Genomic DNA, 24,218 nt, shown 5'->3' with positions numbered 1-24,218 from the left:
CCGTGTGTGTCTGCCACCCCCCATGCTCCCCAATCCTAGCTCTGTTCCCTTATAGCTCTACTATAGGCCCAAAGCTGTTTCTTTATTCATTAATGGGAATCACAGCATACAAAGGGAAATCCCACATCACCTGGCTGTCCCAGAATTCATGCTATAGATCTTGAACTCAGAGATCCACCTATCTCTGCCTTCCCAGTGCAGAAGTGGTGCTGAGACTAAAGACATATACACTCTGCCTGGCTAAATTTACTGTTTCAAGGATACCTTGGCTACTTGGATTTTACATTATTTCTAAATTTAGAATAATGTCTTTTTTGTTTGTTTGTTTGTTTTGGTTTTTCGAGACAGGGTTTCTCTGTGGTTTTGGAGCCTGTCCTGGAACTAGCTCTTGTAGACCAGGCTGGTCTCGAACTCACAGAGATCCGCCTGCCTCTGCCTCCCGAGTGCTGGGATTAAAGGCATGCGCCACCACCGCCCGGCTTGTCTTTTTTTTTTTTTTATTTTATGAGGCAGGTTTCTCTGTAGCTTTGGAGCCAGTCCTGGAACCAACTCTTGTAGACCAGGCTGGCCTCGAACTCAAGAGATTTACCTGCCTCTGCCTCCCGAGTGCTGGTATTAAAGGCATGTGCCACTACCCAGACCAAAAGTAAAGAGCTGCTTTGATTTTGTTGATGTGTTCTCTTTCTAATTAATTTTTTTTTAGATTTTATTTATTATGTATACAATGTTCCTCCTGCATGTACACCTCTATGCCAGAAGAGGGCACCAGACCTCATCACACATGGCTATGAGCCATCATGTGGTTGCTGGGAATTGAACTCAGGACCTCTGGAAGAAAAGCCAGTGTTCTTAACCTCTGAGCCATCTCTCCAGCCCCCTAATTTATTAATTTCTATGCAAAATCAATATTAAAAAAATTTAAGCCAGGCGGTGGTGGCGCACGCCTTTAATCCCAGCACTTGGGAGGCTGAGGCAGGCAGATCTCTGTGAGTTTGAGGCCAGCCTGGTCTACAAGAGCTAGTTCCAGGGCAGGTTCCAAAGCTACAGAGAAAGCCTGTCTCAAAAAAACAAAACAAAAAAAAAATTAAGGGATTTTAGTTAGTATTGTGCTCAAAATAGATCAGTATGGGACAGATGTATCATCTCCCAATCTAAGAAAAATAGTTATTTCCCCTCTATTATTTTTTAATGATTTATGTGTGTGAGAGACAGTTGTCTTCATTACACTTTGAGCACCATGTGCATGCAGTACTTGAGGAGGCTAGAAGAGCATCAGACCCCCTGGAACTGGAGCTGCAGAGGGTTTTGAGCCTTGTGGTCGTATTCATCTGCACAACCATCTCTCTATTCCTATTCTTTTTTTTTTTTTTTTTTTTTTTTTTTTTTTTTTTTTTTTTTTTTTTTTTGGTTTTTCGAGGCAGGGTTTCTCTGTGGCTTTGGAGCCTGTCCTGGAACTAGCTCTTGTAGACCAGGCTGGTCTCGAACTCACAGAGATCCGCCTGCCTCTGCCTCCCGAGTGCTGGGATTAAAGGCATGCGCCACCATCGCCCGGCTCTATTCCTATTCTTATCCTTTCTTCTGCCTCTTTCTCTTCCTCCTATTTGAGCCAGAGTTCTCACTATGTAGTCTAGAACTGGCTATGTAGTGATCTCTAATTTGGAGAATTGCTTTTCATTTCCTCCTAGGTGCTAGGATTCAAGATTTGCACCATATTATTTATTTTCTATTTTTGATGTTTTTGCTTTTCCAAAATGGGTTTCTCTGTATTTCTGACTGTCCTGGAACTCACTCTGTAGACCAGGCTGGCCTCAAACTCACAGAGATCTGCCTGCCTCTGCCTCCTGAGTGTTGGGAATAAAGATTGTCACCACTTTATGCTTTCATTTTTGCTTTTTCCAAGTTTTCTCTATATGGCTCTGTCTGTCCTGGAACTCACTCTATAGATTAGCCAGTTAAGTAACTTCAGTTCCAGGGGATGTAACACCTTCTTCTGAACTCTGCAGGCACCAGGTACATACAATATACATACAGGCAAAACACTCCTACATTTAAAATAAAACTAAAAGAAATGTCATATTTTCTAAAATACCCTCATAGGCCTCTGAGAGTAACATGACATTTTGGAGACATCTCAAAGCTATATGTATATCCAAATCAATCAGCTTTTACCTCTGTATCTTTTGGTTTTTTGAGGCAGGGTTTCTCTGTGCAACAGCCCTAGCTGCCCTGGAACTAGCCCTTGTAGACCAGGCTGGCCTCGATCTCAGAGACCCTCCTACCTCTGTATCTTACATAACACAATAGCTCATGCTGGAACTCATTATGTATCCCAGGTTGGTCTTGAATTAGTAACAATCCTCCAACCTCAGCTTCCCTAGTGCTAGGATTACAGGTATAAGCCATCATAACTGATTTAGACCCAATCCTGAATAATTAAAAGTAATTTTTATTTTTTTGAGATAGGGTTTCGTATACCCCAGGGTGACCTGACCCTTGTCGATTGCTTCTACCTCGAGTTTGGAAATTACAGGCCTGCTGCCAAACAGGCTAATGCAGTGTTGCAAGACCAAACCCAGGACTTTTTGTGTGCTACGCAAGCACTCCACCAATTGAAACTGCATCCTTGGCTTGAAACAAGGTACAATTTAACACAAATGATTTAGTGGGTATTCTGACAAATGCTCTCACGCAGTAGCATCATTGAATGTGTAAGTGTTCCCATGTAGAAGGAAGCATCACTTAGGTCATTGTTAATAAAGACAGTCTCACAAGAAAAGCCCTGTCTTAGGGTTTTATTGCTGTGAAGAGACAAGACACCATGACCACGGCAATTCTTATATTTAATTGGGTCTAGCTTACAGTTCATCATGGTGGGAAACATGGCAGTGTAGTCAGACATGGTGCTAGGGAAGGGGCCGAGACCTCAAAATCCACCCACAGTGACACACTTCCTCCAACATGGCCACATCTTCTCATAGTGTCACTCCCTGTGGGTCAAGCTTTCAAACAGGAGGCCATGGAGGCCATTCTTGTTCAAACCACAAGCCCCAAAGGTGGAAAAAAACAAAAACAACTCATACATCCTAAGAATTTAATAGATGATAAAATTACTATCAGTAATCAGAAGCAAAAGAGAAAATTATCAAACTCAGAGTGATCAGGAACCTAGATGGCCATCAGAATTTTTAGATTTGCTTATTCTTCTTTGGGAAAACATCAAATGACAGATGATGCTGGTGCAGAAGGGCATGGAGAACCCTGGGGTCCAGGATTGGGGGAGGCTTCGGGAGTAGCAGTAGAGGTTGTGGCTGTGGTCCAGGCTTCCAGAATTGTGGCGGTGAAGCCGAAAACAAGGAATAGAAACACATCACCAAGCTAGGCTGTCTAGTCAAGGACATGAACTCTGTCGTGGGATATTTGCATACTATGTGAAAATTATGTTGTTGTGATTGGTGTAATAAAGAGCTGAACAGCCAATAGCTAGGCAAGAGAGAAGAGGTGGGATTTCAGGCAGAGAGAGGAAGTCAGAGGGATGAAAGGCATCGGGGACATCAATGGAACAAGTCAAGCATACATGGCAGGAGAAAAATAACCAAGCCCCGTCACAGAATATAGGTGAATAGAAATAGAATAGCTAGTTTAACAGTTTCTGTGGGCTTACTACCAAAGTCTTTGGAGGTCTCAAGATCTCCCTGTCCATTAAGGAATCTTAGATTACTGACTTTTTTCCTGGGTTCATCCCTAATGGATGAGGTTCTAAAGATCATGCCGGTGAGGAAGCATACTCAGGCTGGCCAGCAGATCAGGTTCAAGGCTTTTGTCGTGTTTTTTTTTTTTTTTTTTTTTTTTTTTAATAGATTTACTATGTATAGTGTTCTGTCTGTGTGGATGCCTATATTCCAGATGAAGGCACCATGTAATTGCTGGGAATTGAAGTCAGAACCTCTGAAAGAGAAGCAGTGCTCTTAACCACTGAGCCATCTCTCCAGCCCCTTGTCACTATGTTTTGGGGACTACAATGGTCATGTTGGTCTTGTTAAGTGCTCCAAGAAGGTAACAGCTGCCATCCAAGGGGCCATCATCTTGACCAAGGTTTCCACTGTTCCTACAGAGACTACTGTGGGGAACAAGATCAACAAGTCCCACACTGTTCCATGAAAGGTGACAGGTAACTGAGACTCTGCTGGTATGTCTCATCCCTGCCCCCAGAGGCACTAGCATCGTCTCTGCTCTTGTACCCAAGAAGCTTCTGATGATGGCTGGTATTGACTATCTAAAATCAGCCAAGGGCTGCCACCCTGGGCAACTTTGCCATCTCTAAGACCTACGGCCACCTGACCCCCAACTTCTGGAAAAATACTGTATTCACCAAGTCTCCTTATCAGGAATTCACTGGCCATATTGTGAAAACCCATATCTGAGTCTCTGTCCCAAGCTCTAACTATGGCTACCACATAAGGATTTTTTTTTAAATAAATATTTATTATGTATACAATATTCTGTCTGTGTGTATGCCTGCAGGCCAGAAGAGGGAACCAGACCTCATTACAGATGGTTGTGAGCCACCATGTGGTTGCTGGGAATTGAACTCAGGACCTTTGGAAGAGCAGGCAGTGCTCTTAACCACTGAGCCATCTCTCCAGCCCCACATAAGGATTTTCATACAAGAAAAAAATACAATGAATTAAATCTTGAAAATGTTTTTCTTAGATTCATAATTTTTCAAATTTCATACATGGAATATACTTTCACAGGAAAAAGTATACCACTGAAATATTAAATACACACACACACATTTTTGTTTAGTTTTTTTTTTTTTTTTTTTTTTTGGTTTTTCGAGACAGGGTTTCTCTGTGGTTTTGGAGCCTGTCCTGGAACTAGCTCTGTAGACCAGGCTGGTCTCGAACTCACAGAGATCCACCTGCCCCTGCCTCCCAAGTGCTAGGATTAAAGGCGTGCGCCACCACCGCCCGGCCCTTTTGTTTAGTTTTTATACAGGGTTTTTCTTTTCTTTTTTTTTTTTTTATACAGGGTTTTTCTGTGTAGCCCTGGCTGTCCTAGCTTGCTATAGATACCAAGCTGGCTTTGAACTCACAGACATCTGCCTGCCTTTTGCCTTCCAAGTGCCGGAAATAAAGGCATGTGCCACCACCATGCAGCTACATACACACATACACCTTTTAATGATTCTTGTATTCATACTAACATAAAAATAGCTATATATTCTTTATAATTATAATTCTCACATAACAAAAGCTAAAACATTTACAGATTAAATTGAAAACGAAAAATATAAAGCCAATAAATTCAAATTACCTTTATTTAGTGTAACAAATGAACTGATTTGCACAAAGAGAGAAATGTTTTAAAAAAAAAAAAACAGAATTTGGTTTACTAGCAAATAGCTGTAGCTGCAGATTCTACTCTGTTCTTAAACTGTTTGAATGTTTTCTTTTTTGGTTTTCCAAGACAGGGTTTTTTTTTTCCTGTATAGCCCTGGCTGTCCTGGAATTTGCTCTGTAGACCAGGCTGGCTTCGGAACTCACAGAGATCCACCTGTCTCTGCCTCCTGAGTGCTGAGTTAAAAGGTGTGCACCCCCACTGCCTGGCCTGAACATATTTCCTTTAACAATGTCAAAAATGCTTATTACGTATGTATCTTATTCTCTGGCTCTTGGGCCATTAAGTGGGAGTCCTCTGAGAATAACTTTAAAAAGGTGAGATCCCCACATAGTAACAAAACCCAAACTGCTTTTAATAATCACTCCAATTGCCTTTGCATCTGGACAGGAATATTTTTACTACATATTTGCTATTGGACATACCGGAAATGAACTCCTGTAAGAGTTCCACTTAAGAGTGCCACAGTGTAATGGTACTGGCTCCTGGTACTAAACTTTTCTGGGTGATACAGACACTGCCATGTCTAGAGCAGACAGGACATTACGTGTACAACAGCAGCACACCATTTTCCCCATCTTCATAAAGTTTGTGGTCTACACTGTCATCGGTTGTACTTTCCACGTTAGATTTTAATTTTGAATACTTGGCGCTGTTGTTGATGTGCATCTCACTTTCTTCGTGTTTACTAAGAATATGGGACAAATGCTGCCAATCTCTGCACCCATTCTCATTTCTCAGTTGATTTTTCCCTTCCCCGAACAGTCTGCAATACAGGCAGAACACCGCATCTTTGGAGGCTGAATAGAGCAGCCAGGACCTGGAGGTCTTCTCACCGCTGGGAAGGATCCGTGTGTAGTACGCTTCGGAAAACTTCCTCCCTGTATTGTCCTTTGGAAAATGAAAATTTCTTATTTGAGGTGGATCATTTTTGACAAGAATATCACGTTGTTTCATATTCAAGATCCGGGGCCAGGAGCCTGGATCTGAAGATAGCACACCTGACATACCAGAGTCTGAACTCCCGTCTCCCAGGTGCTCTTGAATTGTATCAGGCATTGCTGTCTCAGGGGCTGAGTTCACATGTGACTCCTTCGATGTGTCTAAGCTACATTCTGCTGCAATTTCTATTACCTCTGAAATCTTCTCCTTTTTTTCTGGTGTTTCTCCTATTTTTTCTGAAAGTGTACTTAATTCATATAATCGTCTTTCATTTTCTTCTCTGACAGCATTCCTTTTTCTGTTTTGTAAAAGTGATATTTTTGATTTTGTTTCCATTATCTGTAAAGAAATAGAGATTACAATTTTATTGACATTTAAAAAACTGAAATACATAAATAAGATCAGGCAATGGTTCACAGTTAGCTATCAAAGAAATAAGGTCTACCAAGATCTGCACTCAGTGTACAAATATACATGAAGCAGAGCACTAATACTGCTAAATATAAAACCAAGCAGAACTAGGCAGAGCACACCTATCAGGACGCTGCAACTGACAGACAGAAGTGGAAACATAGGGACACAGTGAAAAATGACAACTTCACGAAAGCTCTGGTGGGAATTAAACAATGTGCGTTGAATTGGGAAAGAAGTTTGACAATTCATCTGACACTTTTGAAACATGATCCATACAGACAAGGTATATTAAAAAAAAAATAAGTATAAAGCCAGGCATTGGTGGGCATGCCTTTAATCCCAGCACTTGGGAGGCAGAGGCAGGTGGATCTTTTCAGTTTGAGGCCAGCATGATCTACAGAGTAAATTACAGAACAGCCAGGGCTATGTAGAGACACCCTGTCTTGAAAAACCAACCAACAGGGCTGGAGAGATGGCTCAGAGGTTAAGAGCATTGCCTGCTTTTCCAAAGGTCCCAAGTTCAATTCCCAGCAACCACATGGTGGCTCACAACCATCTGTAATGGGGTCTGGTGCCCTCTTCTGGCCTGCAGGCATACACACAGACAGAATATTGTATACATAATAAATAAATATTTAAAAAAAAAAAAAACCAACCAACAAACCAATAAACAAAAAACTAAGCATAAACTGGCTAAGAGAGTAAACACCTTAAATCCCAGGACTAAGGAGGCAGAGGCATGCAGATAGTGTTGCTTTTGAAGAGGGTCTGAGTTCTGTTCCCAGAACCAATGTTGTACAGCTAGCTCCTAAATGCCTGTAACTCCAGCTCCACGGGAACTGCCATCACATGCACACAATCTCACAATCTCACAATCACACACACACACACACAATTAGGGGCAGGGCTGGAGAGAGAACTCAGAGATTAAGAGCACTGGCAGCTCTTTCAAAGGTCCTGAGTTCAGTTCCCAGCAACCATATGGTGGCTCACAACCATCTTTAATGAGATCTGGTGTCCTCTTCTGACCTGCAGGCATGCACGCAGGCAGAACATTGTGTACATAATAAATGAATCTTTTAAAAAAAATTAAGGGGGGCTGGAGAGATGGCTCAGAGGTTAAGAGCATTGCCTGCTCTTCCAAAGGTCCTGAGTTCAATTCCCAGCAACCATATGGTGACTCACAACCATCTGTAAGGGGGTCTGGTGCCCTCTTCTGGCCTGCAGGCATACATACAGACAGAATATTATATACATAATAAATAAACATTTTTTTTTTAAAAAAAATTAGGGCTAGAGAAATTCCATAAGCAGTTAGGTGCACTGGCTGGTCTTCTAGAGGATCTGGGTTTGATTCCTAGATTCACATGGTAGCTTCACATCTGTTTGTAACTACAGTTCCAGAGGAGCCAACATTCTTTTCTAGCCTCTGAGGGCATCAAGGATACATATGATGCACAGACAAACATGCACGCAAAACACCCATGTACATGAAATAGTATTACAGAAACAAATGAAACAAGGGATTACCTCTTTATATTCACTGGCACAATTCTGGCAGCAGAAGCTCTTTTGCTGACCCGAAATCAGAACCTTGTGTCCAGTATTCTTGGGAATATACTTGCCACACTGTTCACAGCAGTTCATTATTAGACCATTAGTCAATCTGTATTCATTAAAGCAATTGTTACTACACAGTTTATGTGTTACACTGTTAATACTGATTTCATGACGAACCTAAAAGAAAACAAAATTTCTTAAGACAGTATTTTACAATTTATTGCCCTACAGTATTTGAATCTCTTTAAAATATTTGGGAGGTGGATGAAGGGAATCATCACTCGTGTAGAATGGTGTCTGTGCACTTAGCAGTAAGGTGGTTCTAAAGCTGTAACTAAAATAAACTTACGTCTTTCATTTGAATGGCCCCCAGTTACTCAACATTAGACTTAGCTACTGAGGATAATGTAAACAAAGGACTGCCTGAATAATGCCTGGTTCCTCCTCTTGAACATGTATCCAGCTATTACCCCACACATTCTTAGGATCTGCTGCTTTCTTCATTGTCCTTAAATTACTGAATTACAATTAATTCCACAGAAACAGACACGTACTTTCTACACTATGAAAATGATGTATATCTATCTCTATGCATAAATATCTTTTGAGGGGAGAGACAGGTCTCACTATTATATAGCCTTGGCTCTCCAAGAACTCACTATATGTAAAGCAGTTTGGGCTCAAATTCAGAGATCTCCTTGTTCCTGTTTCTCAGATGATGGGATTAAAGGTATGCATCACTACTTAGTGGTAAATCTTTTTAATAAACAGAATTCTAACATCTTAGTAGTTTTTCAAACCTAATAATCTAGAATCTAGACATTATGTAGATGACAGAGCTTACAGTGGTACTTAAAACTCAGCACTATGCCTATGAGCCTAAATAGTAGTTGTATAAAGAATCAGACCTCTCCTAACTTATTACACATTATACATCTTGACTTCGTAAAAACTTCTTTTCTGAGATCCTGGTAGTATTCACAGGGAGACAGAGATGCAGTACAAAATTCTGGTGAGGACTTGCTTGACTCCACTGGAGGAATAACAGTTGCTGTCTTCAAAGGAGAATCTCTGTAACTCAAAGGAAAACAAACGTCTTAAGATCACCATGATTTAAAATCCACTCTCAACTTTACTTCCACTATTCCCTAAATAATACAGAAGAAAATTCAAGCGTAAACTCTTTAGAAATGCACTAAAGGCCAGGCAATGTTGGCAGATGCCTTTAATTCCAGCACCCGGGAGGCAGAAGCAGGCAGATTGTGAGTTTGAGGGCAGTCTTGTCTCAGAGCAAGTTCCAGGAGAGCTAGGGCTACAAAAGAAAACCCTATCTCAAAAAAACAAAACAACAAAAACACTAAAATTCTTAGCATTCTAGAAAGATTTAAAAATGCTATTCATTGGGGCTAGAGACAGCGTAGTGTTAAAGGGCATTGGCTGTACTGGGTGGTGGTGGTGCACACCTGTTATTCCAGCACTTGGGGCAAGTCAGGCAGATCTCTGAGTTGGAAGCCAGTTTGGTCTACAGAGTGGCTTCCAAGACAGCCAGAGATACATGAAGAAACCATCTTGAAACCCTGACTCCTCCCCAAAAAAGGGTACTGGTTACTCTTGCAGATGACCTAGGTTTGGTTCCTGGCACCCACATGGTGGCTCATAACTGTCCATAACTCCAGTTCCAGTGAACCTGGCATCCTCTTTGGGCCTCTCAGGAAACCAGACATGCACGGAGTATACTTAAGACACAGGCAAAACACTCATACACATAAATAAATTCTTAAAAAAAACAAAAGCTAGCCGGGCGGTGGTGGCGCACGCCTTTAATCCCAGCACTTGGGAGGCAGAGGTAGGTGGATCTCTGTGAGTTCGAGACCAGCCTGGTCTACAAGAGCTAGTTCCAGGACAGGCGCCAAAGCCACAGAGAAACCCTGTCTCGAAAAACCAAAAAAAAAAAAAAAACAAACAAAAAGCCGGGCGGTGGTGGAGCACGCCTTTAATCCCAGCACTCGGGAGGCAGAGGCAGGCGGATCTCTGTGAGTTCGAGCCCAGCCTGGTCTACAAGAGCTAGTTCCAGGACAGGCTCCAAAACCACAGAGAAACCCTGTCTCGAAAAACCAAAAAAAAAAAAAAAAAAAAAAAAAAAGGAGGGGGGGCGCAACTGTAGCACCTAAGAGAAGGGAACTAAGTACCCCAATTTTTAAAAACCTGAAAACGGAGGCTTGGGACTGGAGAGATGGCTCAGTGGTTAACAGTGCTGGCTGCTCTTCGAGTGGTCCTGAGTTCAATCTCCAGCAACCACATGGTGGCTCACAACATCTAACAGTAGCATCTGATGCTTTCTTCTGGTATAAAGGTGTACAGGCAGATAGAACACTCATATATATAAATAAATCTTTAAGAAAATTAAAAACAACTTGAAAACATCTCTGCAACATCTACAAGTCTAGCTTACAGTTGTATCCAGAGTATTTATTTATATTGGTGGCATTAACCCACATGGAGAAACGCTGAGGTCTGCTTACTTTTTACATGCTACATTCCGTGTCTTTCGAGTCCGTTTATGAGAGAAAGAAGAAAGGCAGGTGGTTGAACAAAAGAGGTGAGCTGATCCTTTTCGTTGATAAGCTGTCTGCCCCTTCTGTAGAGGATTTTTACAGTTTGCACAAGTGATTTTAACAGGTTTAGTAAGATGCTGGTTTGAGGGCTGGAAATTCTGTTTAGGAAGTGAGGCCACTGGTGATAAAGAATCCATTCCTTGTTGTTTCTGGTTACGAGGAAATGATGCTGACTGGGAGATCCAAGAATCTTAAAAACAAAATGTGTAAGAAAAAGTCATAGAATAAATAAAAATATACATTAGGACACATTTGAATTTTAGGCTTTAAGAGGCTCAGAAGCATGTGGTTAAGGTAAAGTAACTTTGACAATCAATCCAGCATTCCTCCTACTGTTCAGATGGGTATGAAGTGTTTCCCGTGGGCTCACCTGTTTCCACAGCTGTCTCCATCTGGTGGGTACAGGGCCTACCTGGTAGAGACAGGGGCCAGGGGAAGGGCTTAAGGTTACAGCACTGTAGCCTGGTTCAAGCTCCTGCTTTCTGCTGTACTATAAGCAGCAAGTGTTATCCTGAATGGTGGTGTAACCTATAATCATAGTGTGATGGAAATATAACAGAAGGAAGACCACAAGATTAAGGCTAGCCTGGGCAAGACTCTCCAAAAGCAAATGTTACAAGCAGCTGCCACCGGCTCCTCCAGCTTTGGAGCTACTTGTCAACTTTCCCAGCTGCAATGGACTGTATTACTTCAAAGCATGAGCCAAAATACGTCCCTCCTACTTCAAGCTGTTTTCCAGGAACTTAAACACAGCTATTTTTAAAAAGTAACTAATATAGATAGCTCAGAGGTTAAGAGCACTGGCTGCTCTTCCAGAGGTCCTCAGTTCAATTACCAGCAATCACATGGTGGTTCACAACCATATGAATTGAGATCTGGTGCCCTCTACTGGTGTGGAAGCATACATGCAGGCAAAACACTATACATAATAAATAAATCTTCAAAAAAACCAAAAACATTAAAAAAAAAACTTCTTAGCTGGGCAGTGGTGGCACATGCCCTTTAATCCCAGCAGAGGCAGGTGGATCTCTGTAAGTTCGAGGCCAGCCTGATCTACAGAGATACCGTTTTGAAAAACAAAGAAAAAAAACAAAAACAAACAAACAAAAAATCTTTAAGAAGTACCTAATACAAATTTGAATTATCAGGAATATTTTCTTTTTTTTTTTTTTTCGAGACAGGGTTTCTCTGTGGCTTTGGAGCCTGTCCTGGAACTAGCTCTGTAGACCAGGCTGGTCTCGAACTCACAGAGATCCGCCTGCCTCTGCCTCCCGAGTGCTACGAATATTTTCTTTTATCAACGAAAAAAAAACATGTTTCCTAAGATTATGCAATGTGACAAACCATCAGCTATTGTCGCAGTCCACAGACGCAGAACCTGTTTCCTGAATTTACTAGATTATACAAGTACATTAAGCTTTGTGGGTTTGTTTGCTATTTCTCTGTGGTGCTGGGATGTACACGCTACCAGTCCTCTGGCTAGCTTTTCTGTTATATACTGAGATTATACCTGATTCCCTAGTGCTGTAAGGAATAAACGGAACACATATCAACTGTAGATTAAATAGAAGTTACACTGGGGTCACTTCCTCTGCCTACTTGAACTTAAATAGCCAACCAGATTTAAGCAGCAGCAGGAAAAAAAACAGCAATTTTTACAAGATTTGTCATTGCTAAGACTATGGGGGAAAATAAATCCTCAACTCCCAAAATAGTTGTGTTTTGTGGACTTACTGATACTTAAGGGAAGCACATTTTTACATAATTAGGAAACAAGGATATCATTTTTTTTAAAAAAATTTATTTAACTTTTATTTTATGTGCATGGGTGTGAAGGTGTCAGATTCCAGGGAACTGGAGTTTCAGGCAGTTATGAGCTGTCATGTGGGTGCTGGGAATGGAACCCAGGTCCTCTGAAGAACAGCAGTGCTCTTAACCGCTAAGCCATTTCTCCAGGACTAAGATACCATTATTATATTGCCTAAGATGGTAATTTATCTGATAAAAAAAAAAATCACTTTAAGTTTGGCACTTACATAAAGTGTGTACAATTTTACAAGGCAAATATAATTCCTAAATAAGAACTTTTGGCTGGGTATGGTGTTGCAGAGGCCAACATGACTGGCTGAGCTCTAGCACAGCTTCAGTTCTGTATATCCTGCCTTTAAATAAATCAGTTAATTTACCAACTGGGAGGGGGGAGAGGGAAGTATTAGTGTTTCTATTCTACTTAAAGTCTTAGTCAAAATTTCTTATGCCACATGTTCAGGATGTATTTTAAGACCAGAAGAAGCTGTCTTAAGTCACTGTTCTATTGCTGTGAAGAGACATATGACCAAGAGAAGTCTTTTTGTTGTTGTTTTTTCGAGACAGGGTTTCACTGTAGTTTTAGAGCCTGGCCTGGAACAAGCTCTTGTAGACCAGGCTGACCTGTGAAATCTGTGGCCACTTCTTCCACTGACTGAATTCAGTTAATCTGACTACATAGTTTGCTCCAGGGATTGCAAGATTCCATTTCCCATGTGCTAGGATTTTAGGGAGGCTGCCACACCCACTCAGTTTTTATGTGGAATCTAGGCATTTGAACTCTGGTCTCCATGTTTAGGCAGCAAGCATTTCATTAAACTTTTTTTTGTTCCCATTTTGGTTTTTTTGAGTGTTTCTCTATTTAACAACCCTGCTGTCCTAGAACTCACACTGTAGACCAAACTAGTTTTAAACTCACTGAGATCCACCTGCCTCTGCCTCCCAAATACTGGGATTAAAGGCATGGGCCACTACTGCTCCTTAGGCTGCAAGCATTTTACCTATGAGCTATCTCCCCAGCTGGATATTTTATTAGTTTTTATCTTATTCCTAATTAAGTTTCAGGAGAAACAGTAATTACCTAGTTACTAAAAGTACAATGCCTTTGAGTCATTATCATGGGGGAGGTATGGGGGAAGGAGAAACTGTGATTGGGGTGTAAAATAAATAAATGAAATCATTAACTAGCTAGAAATGTTTATAAAACAAGACAAAAACAACACAAGGATGACAAAAAAAATTCTATAGATTTCTTTCGGAGGCAACAGAATCCCACCGTGTAGCCCTGGTTGGCCTCAAACTTGTTATATAGACCAGGTTGATCTTAAATGCAGAGATGCACCTGCTTCTACCTCCCCACTGCTGGAATGAAGACCTGTGACACTGCACCTGGACCTTTTCATCAGTTTCTTTAGATAAAGCTGCATGTGACAACAGCTACCCATGAAGTGGGTGCTAGGGTTACAGGTACGCACCACAAACCTAACTTTGAGTTGTTAGGTCCTTAAAATTCAACACCCTAAAAAAAGCACTAAATATCAAACCGCATATTCGTCCCCTTCTCAGCCACATACGTAACTTTAGAAAAGCCCTAAGAGTCACTGATTCAGCCCTTAAAAACAGTTAAGACATACATTACTTTAGATTTTACAAAAATTACTTACCCTCTCCAAATTGCAGATACAAAAGACTTCAGAAGTATATTAAGTAACATTATTTTCATATGAAAGCCAATAAATTATTGTATATAGAATATAACAGATATGAGTTCTAAAAAGAACAGCGATGGGAGCTGAGATGGCATAACTAGTAAAATGCTTGTCCCACACTGTGCAAGCATGAAGACCTGAGTTTGATCTCCAGTACCCATGTGAAACTAAATAAATCAAGTAAGAAACAGAATAAAACAAACAAAAGGCAGGCGAATGAGATGGCTTAGTGGGTAAAGTCACTTATAGCCAAGCCTGACAACTCGACTTGCATACTCAGATCCCATACAGTAGGAAAAAACTGATCACTGCAAGCTGCCTCCTGACCACTACATGAGCTGTAGCAAACACGCAAACACAAACACAGACACACAAACACACATTATAATCTAAAATTTTCTTTTTAAATTAAACCAATAAGCCGGGCAGGGGTGGTGCACGCCTTTAATCCCAGCACTTAGGAAGCAGAGGTAGGCAGATTTCTGTGAGTTCTAGGCCAGCCTGGTCTACAAGAGCTAGTTCTAGGACAGGCTCCAAAGCTAGAGAAACCCTGTCTTGAAAAAATATATGTATTTATACATACATACACATACATATAATTTTTAAGACAGAGAGAGAGAGAGAGAGAGAGAGAGAGAGAGAGAGAGAGAGAGAGAGAGAGATATAAAGCCAGTAATGGTGGCACATACCTTTAATCCCTGTACTCAGGAGACAAGAGACAGGAGGATCTCTGTGAGTCTGAGGCCAGCCTGATCTACATAGTGAGTTTCAGAGCAGCTAATGAGTACGTAAGTTCAAGGCCAGCCTGGTCTGCAAGAGCTAGTTCCAGGACAGGAACCAAAAGCTACGGAGAAACCCTGTCTCGAAAAATCCAGAAAAAAAATAAACTATTTGAAAACTAAGGTAGAGACCAACAGAGGAAGACAGCCCTGACTTCCAGGCACTTGAGTACAGACTCACAGAAATCTAAATGTACTCAATACAAGGCAAATAATACAACTTACTGCTTACCAGGATTGGGATGTGCTGCACATCTTCCATTCTGAAGCGCATCTACTACATCCAGCCTACCAGGATTAAAAGGTCCTACTCCAGGCTTGGTCTGTGAAGTTAAAGATGAGGATGTTTGTACATTAACACTAAACCCGTGAGTGCCATCTCCTAAGTTGGTACAGTGATGTACAATCTTTACGTTCCTATCTCACCCGTTTCTAAAACTGTAACATTAGAATTAGTAGAGTCAACTCTGTAGTGATACTATTAGTACCCATTCCTGAATTTACCTTACTTCTTGATAGACTGGAAATGAAGAAATCCAAATTTTTGGTACTGTTTTTGTTTCCATGAGGTCCCCATTCAGTAAAATTGGTAGGATTTTTCTCCTCCCCTCCATCTGTCTCTGTGTCCCCCTCATCATCAATAACAATTGTTTCACATATATTTCCCTTCTGAGACGTAAAATCTCTTAAAGAAGGAGGAATGATGGAGTAATTTCCTTGTGGATTTTCATGTTTTGAAGATGTAACTACAAAGTTTCTCTCCTCAGCTACTGCTGGAGCACAAATTGGAGGCTGTATGGATTCAACGAACACAACATCATCATCTTCCACTGGTGAGCTTCCAGATGCACTGGTTGAAGAACCCACATCTGTGAGGTGAGCTGCCATGGCCAATTTTCCTAGGAAGGCATGAGCCTGTACCATCAACTGATCTTCCCACTGAGTGTTTATCCACACCGAAGAATCTGTAAGAGACATAAAGGAGCATTTTCATTTTTCTGCAGTAATAGCACTGATAAAACTGTTACAAACAACTCAAGTGATACTCATTCTATTTTCCTGTTCACCACTTTGTTAAATTCTACTTCTGGTGTTTGATGGGAATTATGCAATTTGATGCTAACAGTGCTCACTTTATGCTACTCTCCACTTACAACAAAAACAGCCTAAGCTTTCTTTAAATTTAAAATAACAAAATTTGGGCTGGAAAGATTGTTTGGCAGTTAGGAGTTTGTATTGTTCTCTTACATAAGACCCGAGTTCAGTTTCCAGCACCTCTATCAGGAGGCTCACACCTGCATTTAATTCCAGCTCCAGGGGTTCTGACACCCTCTTTCTAGACTACACAACCACCTACATCCACAACTGCACATGTCCACATAGACACACAAGTAAAACAATAAACTTGAAAAACAATATATATATCAGCCAGGCATGGTGGCACACACCTTTTTTTTTTTTTTTTCCTTTTTCAAGACATGGTTTTTGTGGGTTTTTGGAGCCTGTCCTGGAACTAGCTCTTGTAGACCTGGCTGGTCTCGAACTCACAGAGATCCACCTGCCTCTGCCTCCCGAGTGCTGGGATTAAAGGTGTGTGCCACCACTGCCCGGCTTACACACCTTTTTTTTTTTTTTTTAAATATTTATTTATTATGTATACAATATTCTGTCTGTGTGTATGCCTGCAGGCCAGAGAAGGCACCAGACCCCATTACAGATGGTTGTGAACCACCATGTGGTTGCTGGGAATTGAACTCAGGACCTTTGGAAGAGCAGGCAATGCTCTTAACCTCTGAGCCATCTCTCCAGCCCCACCTTTTTTTTTTAAAAAAAAAAAAAAAAAAAAAAAGCCGGGCGGTGGTGGCGCACACCTTTAATCCCAGCACTCGGGAGGCAGAGGCAGGTGGATCTCTGTGAGTTCGAGACCATCCTGATCTACAAGCGCTAGTTCCAGGACAGGCTCCAAAACCACAGAGAAACCCTGTCTCGAAAAACCAAAAAAAAAAAAAAAAAAAAAAGTATGTTTCTTTCTTTTTCTAATTTCATTTATTTGGTGTTTTTTGTTTGGTTGGTTTTGGTTTTTTGAGGCAGGATTTCTCTGTGTAACAGTTCTGGTTGAGATTTGCCCGCCTCTTTATTTATATATTTTTTAAATGTATAAGTACTCTGAATGTATACCTGTAGAGCAAAAGAAGGCATCAGACCCTATTATAGGTGGTTGTGAGCCACCATGTGGTTGCTGGGAATTGCACTCAGGACCTTTGAAGAGCAGGTGGACCTTTGCTCAGCACTTGAGAGAGAGAAGCAGAGGCAAGAGGATCTCTTGAGTTTGAGGCCAGTCTGGTCTATATAGCAAGTTTCAGAACATTCAGAGCTAAACAAAGACCCTGTCTCAAAAAAAAAAAAAAAAAAAAAAAGAAAAAAAAAAGAAAACAATATCAAAACTAAAGCTGGAGAGATGGCTCTGTGGCTGAGAGCACTGCACTGCTCTTCTAGAGGACCAGGGTTCAATTGCCAGCACCCACATGACAGTACACAACTATCTTAACCCATCTCCATTAATCTGTGTATCACCACGAGGCTGTGATATTGAACTTACTGAGATCCGCCTGCATTTGCCTCAAGTGCTGGGATTCAAGGCAAGCGCTACCACTGCCTGGTTCAGAAACCTTTCCTTTATTGAGATTCTCTACTAACTGATGCGGCTAGCTTGTTGACATGAAACCATTCAGTTACTCTGCTCAAAAGAGAAACGTTACTGTTTGACCACTTAGTTATGTTACACTGAGCAAGTCACTACATCTCACTGAATTAAGTTTTCTGGATTGTAAACAAAATGGGGATATAAAACAAGATTATAGCTTAATATGTTCCAAGACTGACGTTAGAACCTTACACTTGCTAGGCAAGTGCCATACGTCTAGTCTACATCTCCAGCCCTAGATATTTTAAATCTTGACAGTTACTGTTCTCTGATTTTATTTTTCCAATAGAAAATTTCACCTATAAAAAGTAATTTTTTTTAATTAATAGAATACCTAGCTAATAGATAAAATGGAAGATTCTGATTTTTTTCAACATAGTGAAAACTGCCATTAAAAAATGAATCAGAGTTTGTGTGGTGCACTTCCTTGATCCCAGCACTCAGAAAGCAGAAGCAAATGAATCTCTGTGAGTTCAAGGCAGCATGGTTTACTTTGAGAGCTTCATGACAGCTAGGACTACAGAGATGCTGTCTCAAAACAAATAAACAAAAATAAATAAATAAATAAATAAATGAGTTGCAGCATTAGGAAAGTTGGGAACCACTGACTTACCAAGTTCCAGGACAGCTAGGTCTAGATAACAAGATCTTGTCTCGCCGGGCGGTGGTGGCACAAGCCTTTAATCCCAGCACTCGGGAGGCAGAGGCAGGCGGATCGCTGGGAGTTCGAGGCCAGCCTGGTCTACAAGAGCTAGTTCCGGGATAGGCACCAAAGCTACAGAGAAACCCTGTCTCGAAAAACCAAAAAAAAACCCCAGATCTTGTCTCAAAACCCAACAAAAAAAAGCAAAAAAACCATAAAATGGTAAAGTCTCTAAATGTATACTGGCAATGTATAGGCAAATACTTTAAAACTTCTATCTCATGAGGTCCAAAGGAAACTGTGGATATATGATTAACAAGCGGTGCCTCTGAGCATACCAAAAAGGTCTGCTGACCTCTGGGCTTTAGGTGCCTGTGGATCCTCTCTCCTCTCACCCTGACCCCACCCTAAACCTCATGGCTTCCCGTCCCAAGTTCTCATTCCTATATAACCTGGCCATTCTGGCTATGTGCCCTCTTAGTCTCTTCTCTTTGGTCCCCCTCCAAGTCCATGATTCAGACCATTCTGAACGACCTGCTCTGGACTATTCCAGATGCCTCTGCCTGTACTATCTTCAAGGCTACAATAAAAATCTTCTCAACCATACCTTGGAGCAGTCACATCCTTTGTTCATTCAATGTTAAGTTTTACAGTTGTTTAGACCTTGGGTCAATTTAATTTTGTTATGTGGTGCTTCCCCCCCCCCTACACCCAGACAGGGTTTCTCTGTGGTTTTGGAGCCTGTCCTGAAACTAGCTCTGTAGACCAGGCTGGTCTCGAACTCACAGAGATCCGCCTGCCTCTGCCTCCCGAGTGCTGGGATTAAAGGTGTGCGCCACCACCGCCCGGCTATGTGGTGCTTTTATATGAAAATTTAAAAAAGAATAAAATTGGTACATGTTCTCCATCAGACTGGCCTGTAGGCAAGTCTGTAGGGCATTTCCTTAGTTGTTGAATAATGTAGGAGGGCCTGGCGCAGTGTGGGTGGTATTACCCCAGGGGCAGTTGGTCTTGGGTTGTAGAAAACAGGCATGGGGAACAATCAAGCAAGTAGCTAGAGTTTCTGCCTTTAGGTTCCTGCACCAACTTCCCTTCATGATGAACTGTAAATGTAAGACAGAGTGAGAAGAAAAATGCAGTTGATAGCAGCCTGACTTGTGCAGTTTCAAAGGGAAGCAAAGGCTGACATAGTCATTTTTTTCCCCTCCTTCCTTCTTTTGGTTTTTTTGAGACAGGGCTTCTCTGTAGCTTTGGGGCCTGTATTGGAACTAGTTCTTGTAGACCAGACAAACCTCGAACTCACAGAGATCTCCTGCCTCTGCCTCCTGAATGCTAGGATTAAAGGAGGGAGCCAGGCTCTCTCTAGCTTTTAAGAATGGAGACTGAACTGTGTGTGGTGGTGTATTCCTTTGATCCCAGTACTCACAAAGCAAGGGCAGGAGGATTTCTGAGTTGGAGGACAGTCAGATCTGTAGAGCAAGTTCCAGGACAGAGAGGGCTACACAGAGAAACCCTGTTGGATGTGGGTTGCTAAGGGAGGTGGGAAGGAAACTAGGAAGATAGAGAGGCTCAGCAGTTAAAAACAGTAGTAACTCTTGTAGAGTGTGTGTGGGGGGGGATAGACAGAGAATTCTACTGTCTGATACTTTACCCTACATCGGACAGGGGCTAGATAGATAGATGTTCAGCAGTTAGGAGCATTTGCTGCTTTTCCAGAGGACCAGCATCCAACTGACCCTACTCGCAAAGACCTGTAACTCCGGCTACAGTAGATTCAACACTTTCTTCTGGCTTCCTCAGGAACACAAAGACAACACACACTAAATATTTTTTAAAAATAAAAAAGATATGTCTAAGAAGTACTACATGAGAGATCACAGAGGCTACATGGAGAGAAGGTTCAGTGGTTAAAATAATTGGCTGCTCTTCCAAGGGTTTGATGCAGCTCACAACCTGCTCTCTAGTTCCAAAGGATCCCCTGCCCTCTTATGGTCTCCTTGAACACTGCATCCAAACGGCACAGACATACGAGCAGAACACCTATACATGGGAAAGAAAATCTTTCAAAAAGGGAAATTCGCTAATTTGCTCTTCCTCAATCTTAAAACATTTGTCAGAGCCGGGCGATGGTGGCGCACGCCTTTAATCCCAGCACTCGGGAGGCAGAGGCAGGCGGATCTCTGTGAGTTCGAGACCAGCCTGGTCTACAGAGCTAGTTCCACGACAGGCTCCAAAGCCACAGAGAAACCCTGTCTCGGGGAAAAAAAAAAAAAAAAAATTTGTCAGTAAGTTTTTTAGGTATTTAGCTTTTACTTTATAACCTCATTTTAATGAATTGGAGCTTAGTCTCATTAAAGACTTCTAAAAAACAGCAACGTTAGTGGTACTTACAGGTGTGACTCTTGCCATAGATTGCACTGGCTCGGCTTTCCGGCCAGAGACCACTCACTCAAGCAGCAATTTTTCGAAGTAACAGAAAAGCAAACTTCATATGCAACAGTCTATCCTAGTAAGTTTAAAAAGGAAAGATAAGCAAAATGACTCACAAAGGAGATGTTTTCCTTACTTCACCAGAATGGCTTGAAGGTTCTACAATAAGAAAAAAAAATAACAAAAGCCTTTAGCACCAATAGCGAGGAGGTAGCACCAACCCTGACCACCAGAGGAGGAAGTATAAAGGTGAAATCATTCCAGAGCTTTTCTAGCAACCTTCTCCAAATAAACAGAGATCAACTACTAAAAAAACTACAGCAAATCAAGCTCGATCTAGTCCTTCCAGTTTCAGAATTAGGAAGAGTGCACAGCGGCGCAGAAGGATAAGCGAGTCCAAGCCAGCAAGGGATTCGAATCCTATTCCTCCCATGTCCACCCTGCGTCACCGCCACCAATTAAGTACCAAGAAGGTGGAAGGTGTTCAACAACTGGTTCCATTTGCCGCAAGCACTTGCCCGGGGACCTAAGATTCCTACGCCTCTGGAGACCACGACAGGCACAAGTCAGACATAAGAAATTGCTCCACTAAGACTAGAAGCTGCTGCACAGCGCGGCGGAGAGGAGCAAAAGAAAAGACTCCGCAGGACTTAAGCGGATCCCCACCACCACAGAAAACTTGGAAGCTAGATCAGACAGACGATGTGAGAGTGCAGCCATTAGGAGGGGGTGGGGGTGGGGGTGGCGGGGTGGTGTCTAACGGGCTCCACACCCGACTGCCCACCCACCCACGCGCTCACCCGTCCACAGCAAGGAAAGGAAAACACCCCACGACCTCCGGCCGCCGCCACCCCCACCCCGCGTCCCCCGTGCCCCAGCATCCGCCCCACCCAGCCCACCCAGCCGCGCCCGTGCTCCCTCAGCCTTCGAGTCGCACGAGAAGCCGCCCGGGACATGAGCGCGGCCCCCAGCGCACCCCGAGGCCCCGACGCAGCAGCGGCAACACCGGCCGCCGCGGGCTGCTAAGCCCGGGTCGGTGGGAGGCTCCCGAGGCTGCCCTCACCCATCTCCGCCTCCCCAGTCGCCCCCGCCTCCTCCTCCCGAGGCTGCGCTGCTCCCAGCCACCCCCACTCTCCGCGGCCCTCGACAGGAAAGACAGCGGGGATAAGCCTCACCCGGTTCTGGCTGCAGCTCCGCGGAACGAACCTCCCCTCCCCCGGCCCACCCCCCTTCAGCGACACGCACAACTCCGCTCGGTCCAGTCCCGGCTTTAGCGCTGGTGAGGAGGAGGTAGAGGAGGCAGAGGAGGCGGCGGCGCGGCGGAGCCCACGGAGGCCCCGCCCTCCGCACGCTCATTGGCTGCTGGCGAAGGCGGCCCGGAATGCCTCGGGCATGTCCATTGGCTCCGTCGGCCTTCGTTCAGGACCCTCCTCGGTGAGGTAGTCAGACCGGCTGTCCGTCAAAGCTGGGCCACGCCCTCGTGCCTGCCGTTCCCTCCCCCCCACCCCGCCGCCAGCCTCGGGCTTAGCCCTCCCTCCTCCTCCCTCCTCCCTCCTCCTCCCTCCTCCCTCCTCCCCCTTCCTCCTCCCTCCCTCGGTGCCCCCGCTCCGCCCCGCCCCCACTCGCCGGGTCCGCCGGGGTCAGGAGCCCGAGAGGCGAGGCCCGCGGTACGGATCGCTGTGTGGCCTCGGGGCGGAGGAGTCTTCGTCGAGGCTTCCCGCGGGGCCGGGATCGGGCCACCGGACCTCGGCCTCTAGACGGTCGCCGCGGTCCCCCGCGACTCTGCCCGAGGAGCGACGCGGCCTCGATGCCCCGGCGTCCTCCCTATCCAGGCCGCCAAGGCCCGGGGAGACGGCCGAGCCCCGCAGTGCCTGCGGCGGGCCGAGGGGGCGGGCCGGGCCGCGGCTGCAGGGGACTGGCGCGCTGGCGGCCGTGCGGGCGCTTCCACCTTGCCTCGCCCGTGGGAATGGTCCCCCACCTCCGCCATGGCTGCGGCGGGAGGAGACGTCGTCCTCCATTTTGTGGGATCTTTAGGGACAACTTGGTGCCCATCAGAACCGAACCCCGTGGGGCCGGGAAACTTGGCCCGGAACAGCCCCAACCGCGCTCTGCCATCGGCCGTGCCCTCGGCGGCTAAGGGCCTGCGCGCCTAGCTTGCGGCCGGGCCACACGACGGTGCGCGCCCCGGGGACCCGGGCTGTCCGGGCTCGGCCGTCGGTGCCTGGCAGTGCGCGCGCTCCCGGGCCTGCCCAGCGCCTGTGCCCTACATTGACGGGGGCGCCTCGGCCACCCGCGCCTTTCGCTCCTCCTGCCCGACGTGGCCCCGTGGGCAGAGACCTCGCCTGGGAGCCCCGCTGGGCGCGTTCGGAGCAGAGCCGCGGGAGGGCGGCACGAGGGTCCTTTGTTCGTCGTCTACACCTAAGTCTGGTGGTTTGTTTGGATTATAGCTGATGTTGTTGCATTAGATCGAAGTAGTGTGTGATAGACCAAGTTGCTGTATGATGTGCGAAAATATATGACTATATATATATATAATATGATATATATATATATTATACACAGTTTTTCACTGTCTAGCATAGTCAGCCTTCAAACTGTAGATACTTTTCCTGCCTCTGGAATGTTGGAATTGTAAGAATTACACCACTGCTGTTTTGCTTTTGCCTCACATACGATTTCAAAATAAACAGATCCCACATCACGGGACACATGCCTGTAAAACCAACATTTAAGGGGTGTAAGTAGCAGGATCAGTCAAGGCGCCCTGGGACACTTGGCATTGTCTCATATACAGGAAGCTGGGGAGGAATAAGATAGAGAGATAAGACATACTGCTCTTAGAGACTACCAGGGTTTGCATCCTCCTGTGGCTTTTTCCAGTTGCCAGCCACTCCCGTTCCCGGTGAGCCAGTGCCCTCTTCTGGCCCACCTACGCACATAGGTGTGTGCATACATACAAGCACGCATTTATTGCATGCATACTTTCAACGTTTAAAACACATGTCCACGGGAGGCAGAGGCAGGAGGATCTTTGTGAGTTCGAGGCCAGCCTGGTCTAGAAGAGCTAGTTCCAGGACAGGAACCAAAAGCCACGGAGAAACCCTGTCTCAAAAAATCCAAAAAATAAATAAATAAATAAATAAAAATAAAACACATGTCCAATCCCCCCCCTTTTTTTTTCTGAAGTGCGATAAAAGCACATTTAGTCAATGACAA

The 24,218-nt window shown here is 44.0% G+C and overlaps 1 protein-coding gene across 5 annotated transcripts; it reads right to left on the bottom strand.

Moving 5' to 3' along the window:
• Positions 1-5,046: 5,046 nt before the first annotated feature.
• Zmym5 (zinc finger MYM-type containing 5) lies at positions 5,047-22,224 on the bottom strand. 5 transcript variants are annotated; one of them, XM_057786790.1, is made up of 8 exons: positions 22,178-22,224; positions 21,119-21,161; positions 15,730-16,190; positions 15,458-15,548; positions 10,839-11,121; positions 9,225-9,393; positions 8,287-8,493; positions 5,047-6,681 (listed from the first exon to the last, which is right to left on the bottom strand). In XM_057786790.1, exons 3-8 carry the CDS (start codon positions 16,147-16,149, stop codon positions 5,944-5,946), a joined length of 1,908 nt encoding a protein of 635 aa, XP_057642773.1. In that variant the 5' UTR covers positions 16,150-16,190; positions 21,119-21,161; positions 22,178-22,224; the 3' UTR covers positions 5,047-5,943. The 5 variants fall into 5 exon arrangements, with proteins under 5 accessions (XP_057642773.1, XP_057642778.1, XP_057642776.1 ...); XM_057786795.1 differs by having other exon boundaries at positions 9,225-9,387; XM_057786793.1 differs by lacking the exon at positions 22,178-22,224 and adding an exon at positions 22,066-22,076.
• Between the last annotated feature and the right edge of the window lie 1,994 nt (positions 22,225-24,218).

The sequence above is a fragment of the Chionomys nivalis genome, chromosome 12 (genome assembly GCF_950005125.1).
Source record: "Chionomys nivalis chromosome 12, mChiNiv1.1, whole genome shotgun sequence".
NCBI lineage: Eukaryota > Metazoa > Chordata > Mammalia > Rodentia > Cricetidae > Chionomys > Chionomys nivalis.
This window is presented reverse-complemented; position numbering and strand designations above follow the sequence as displayed.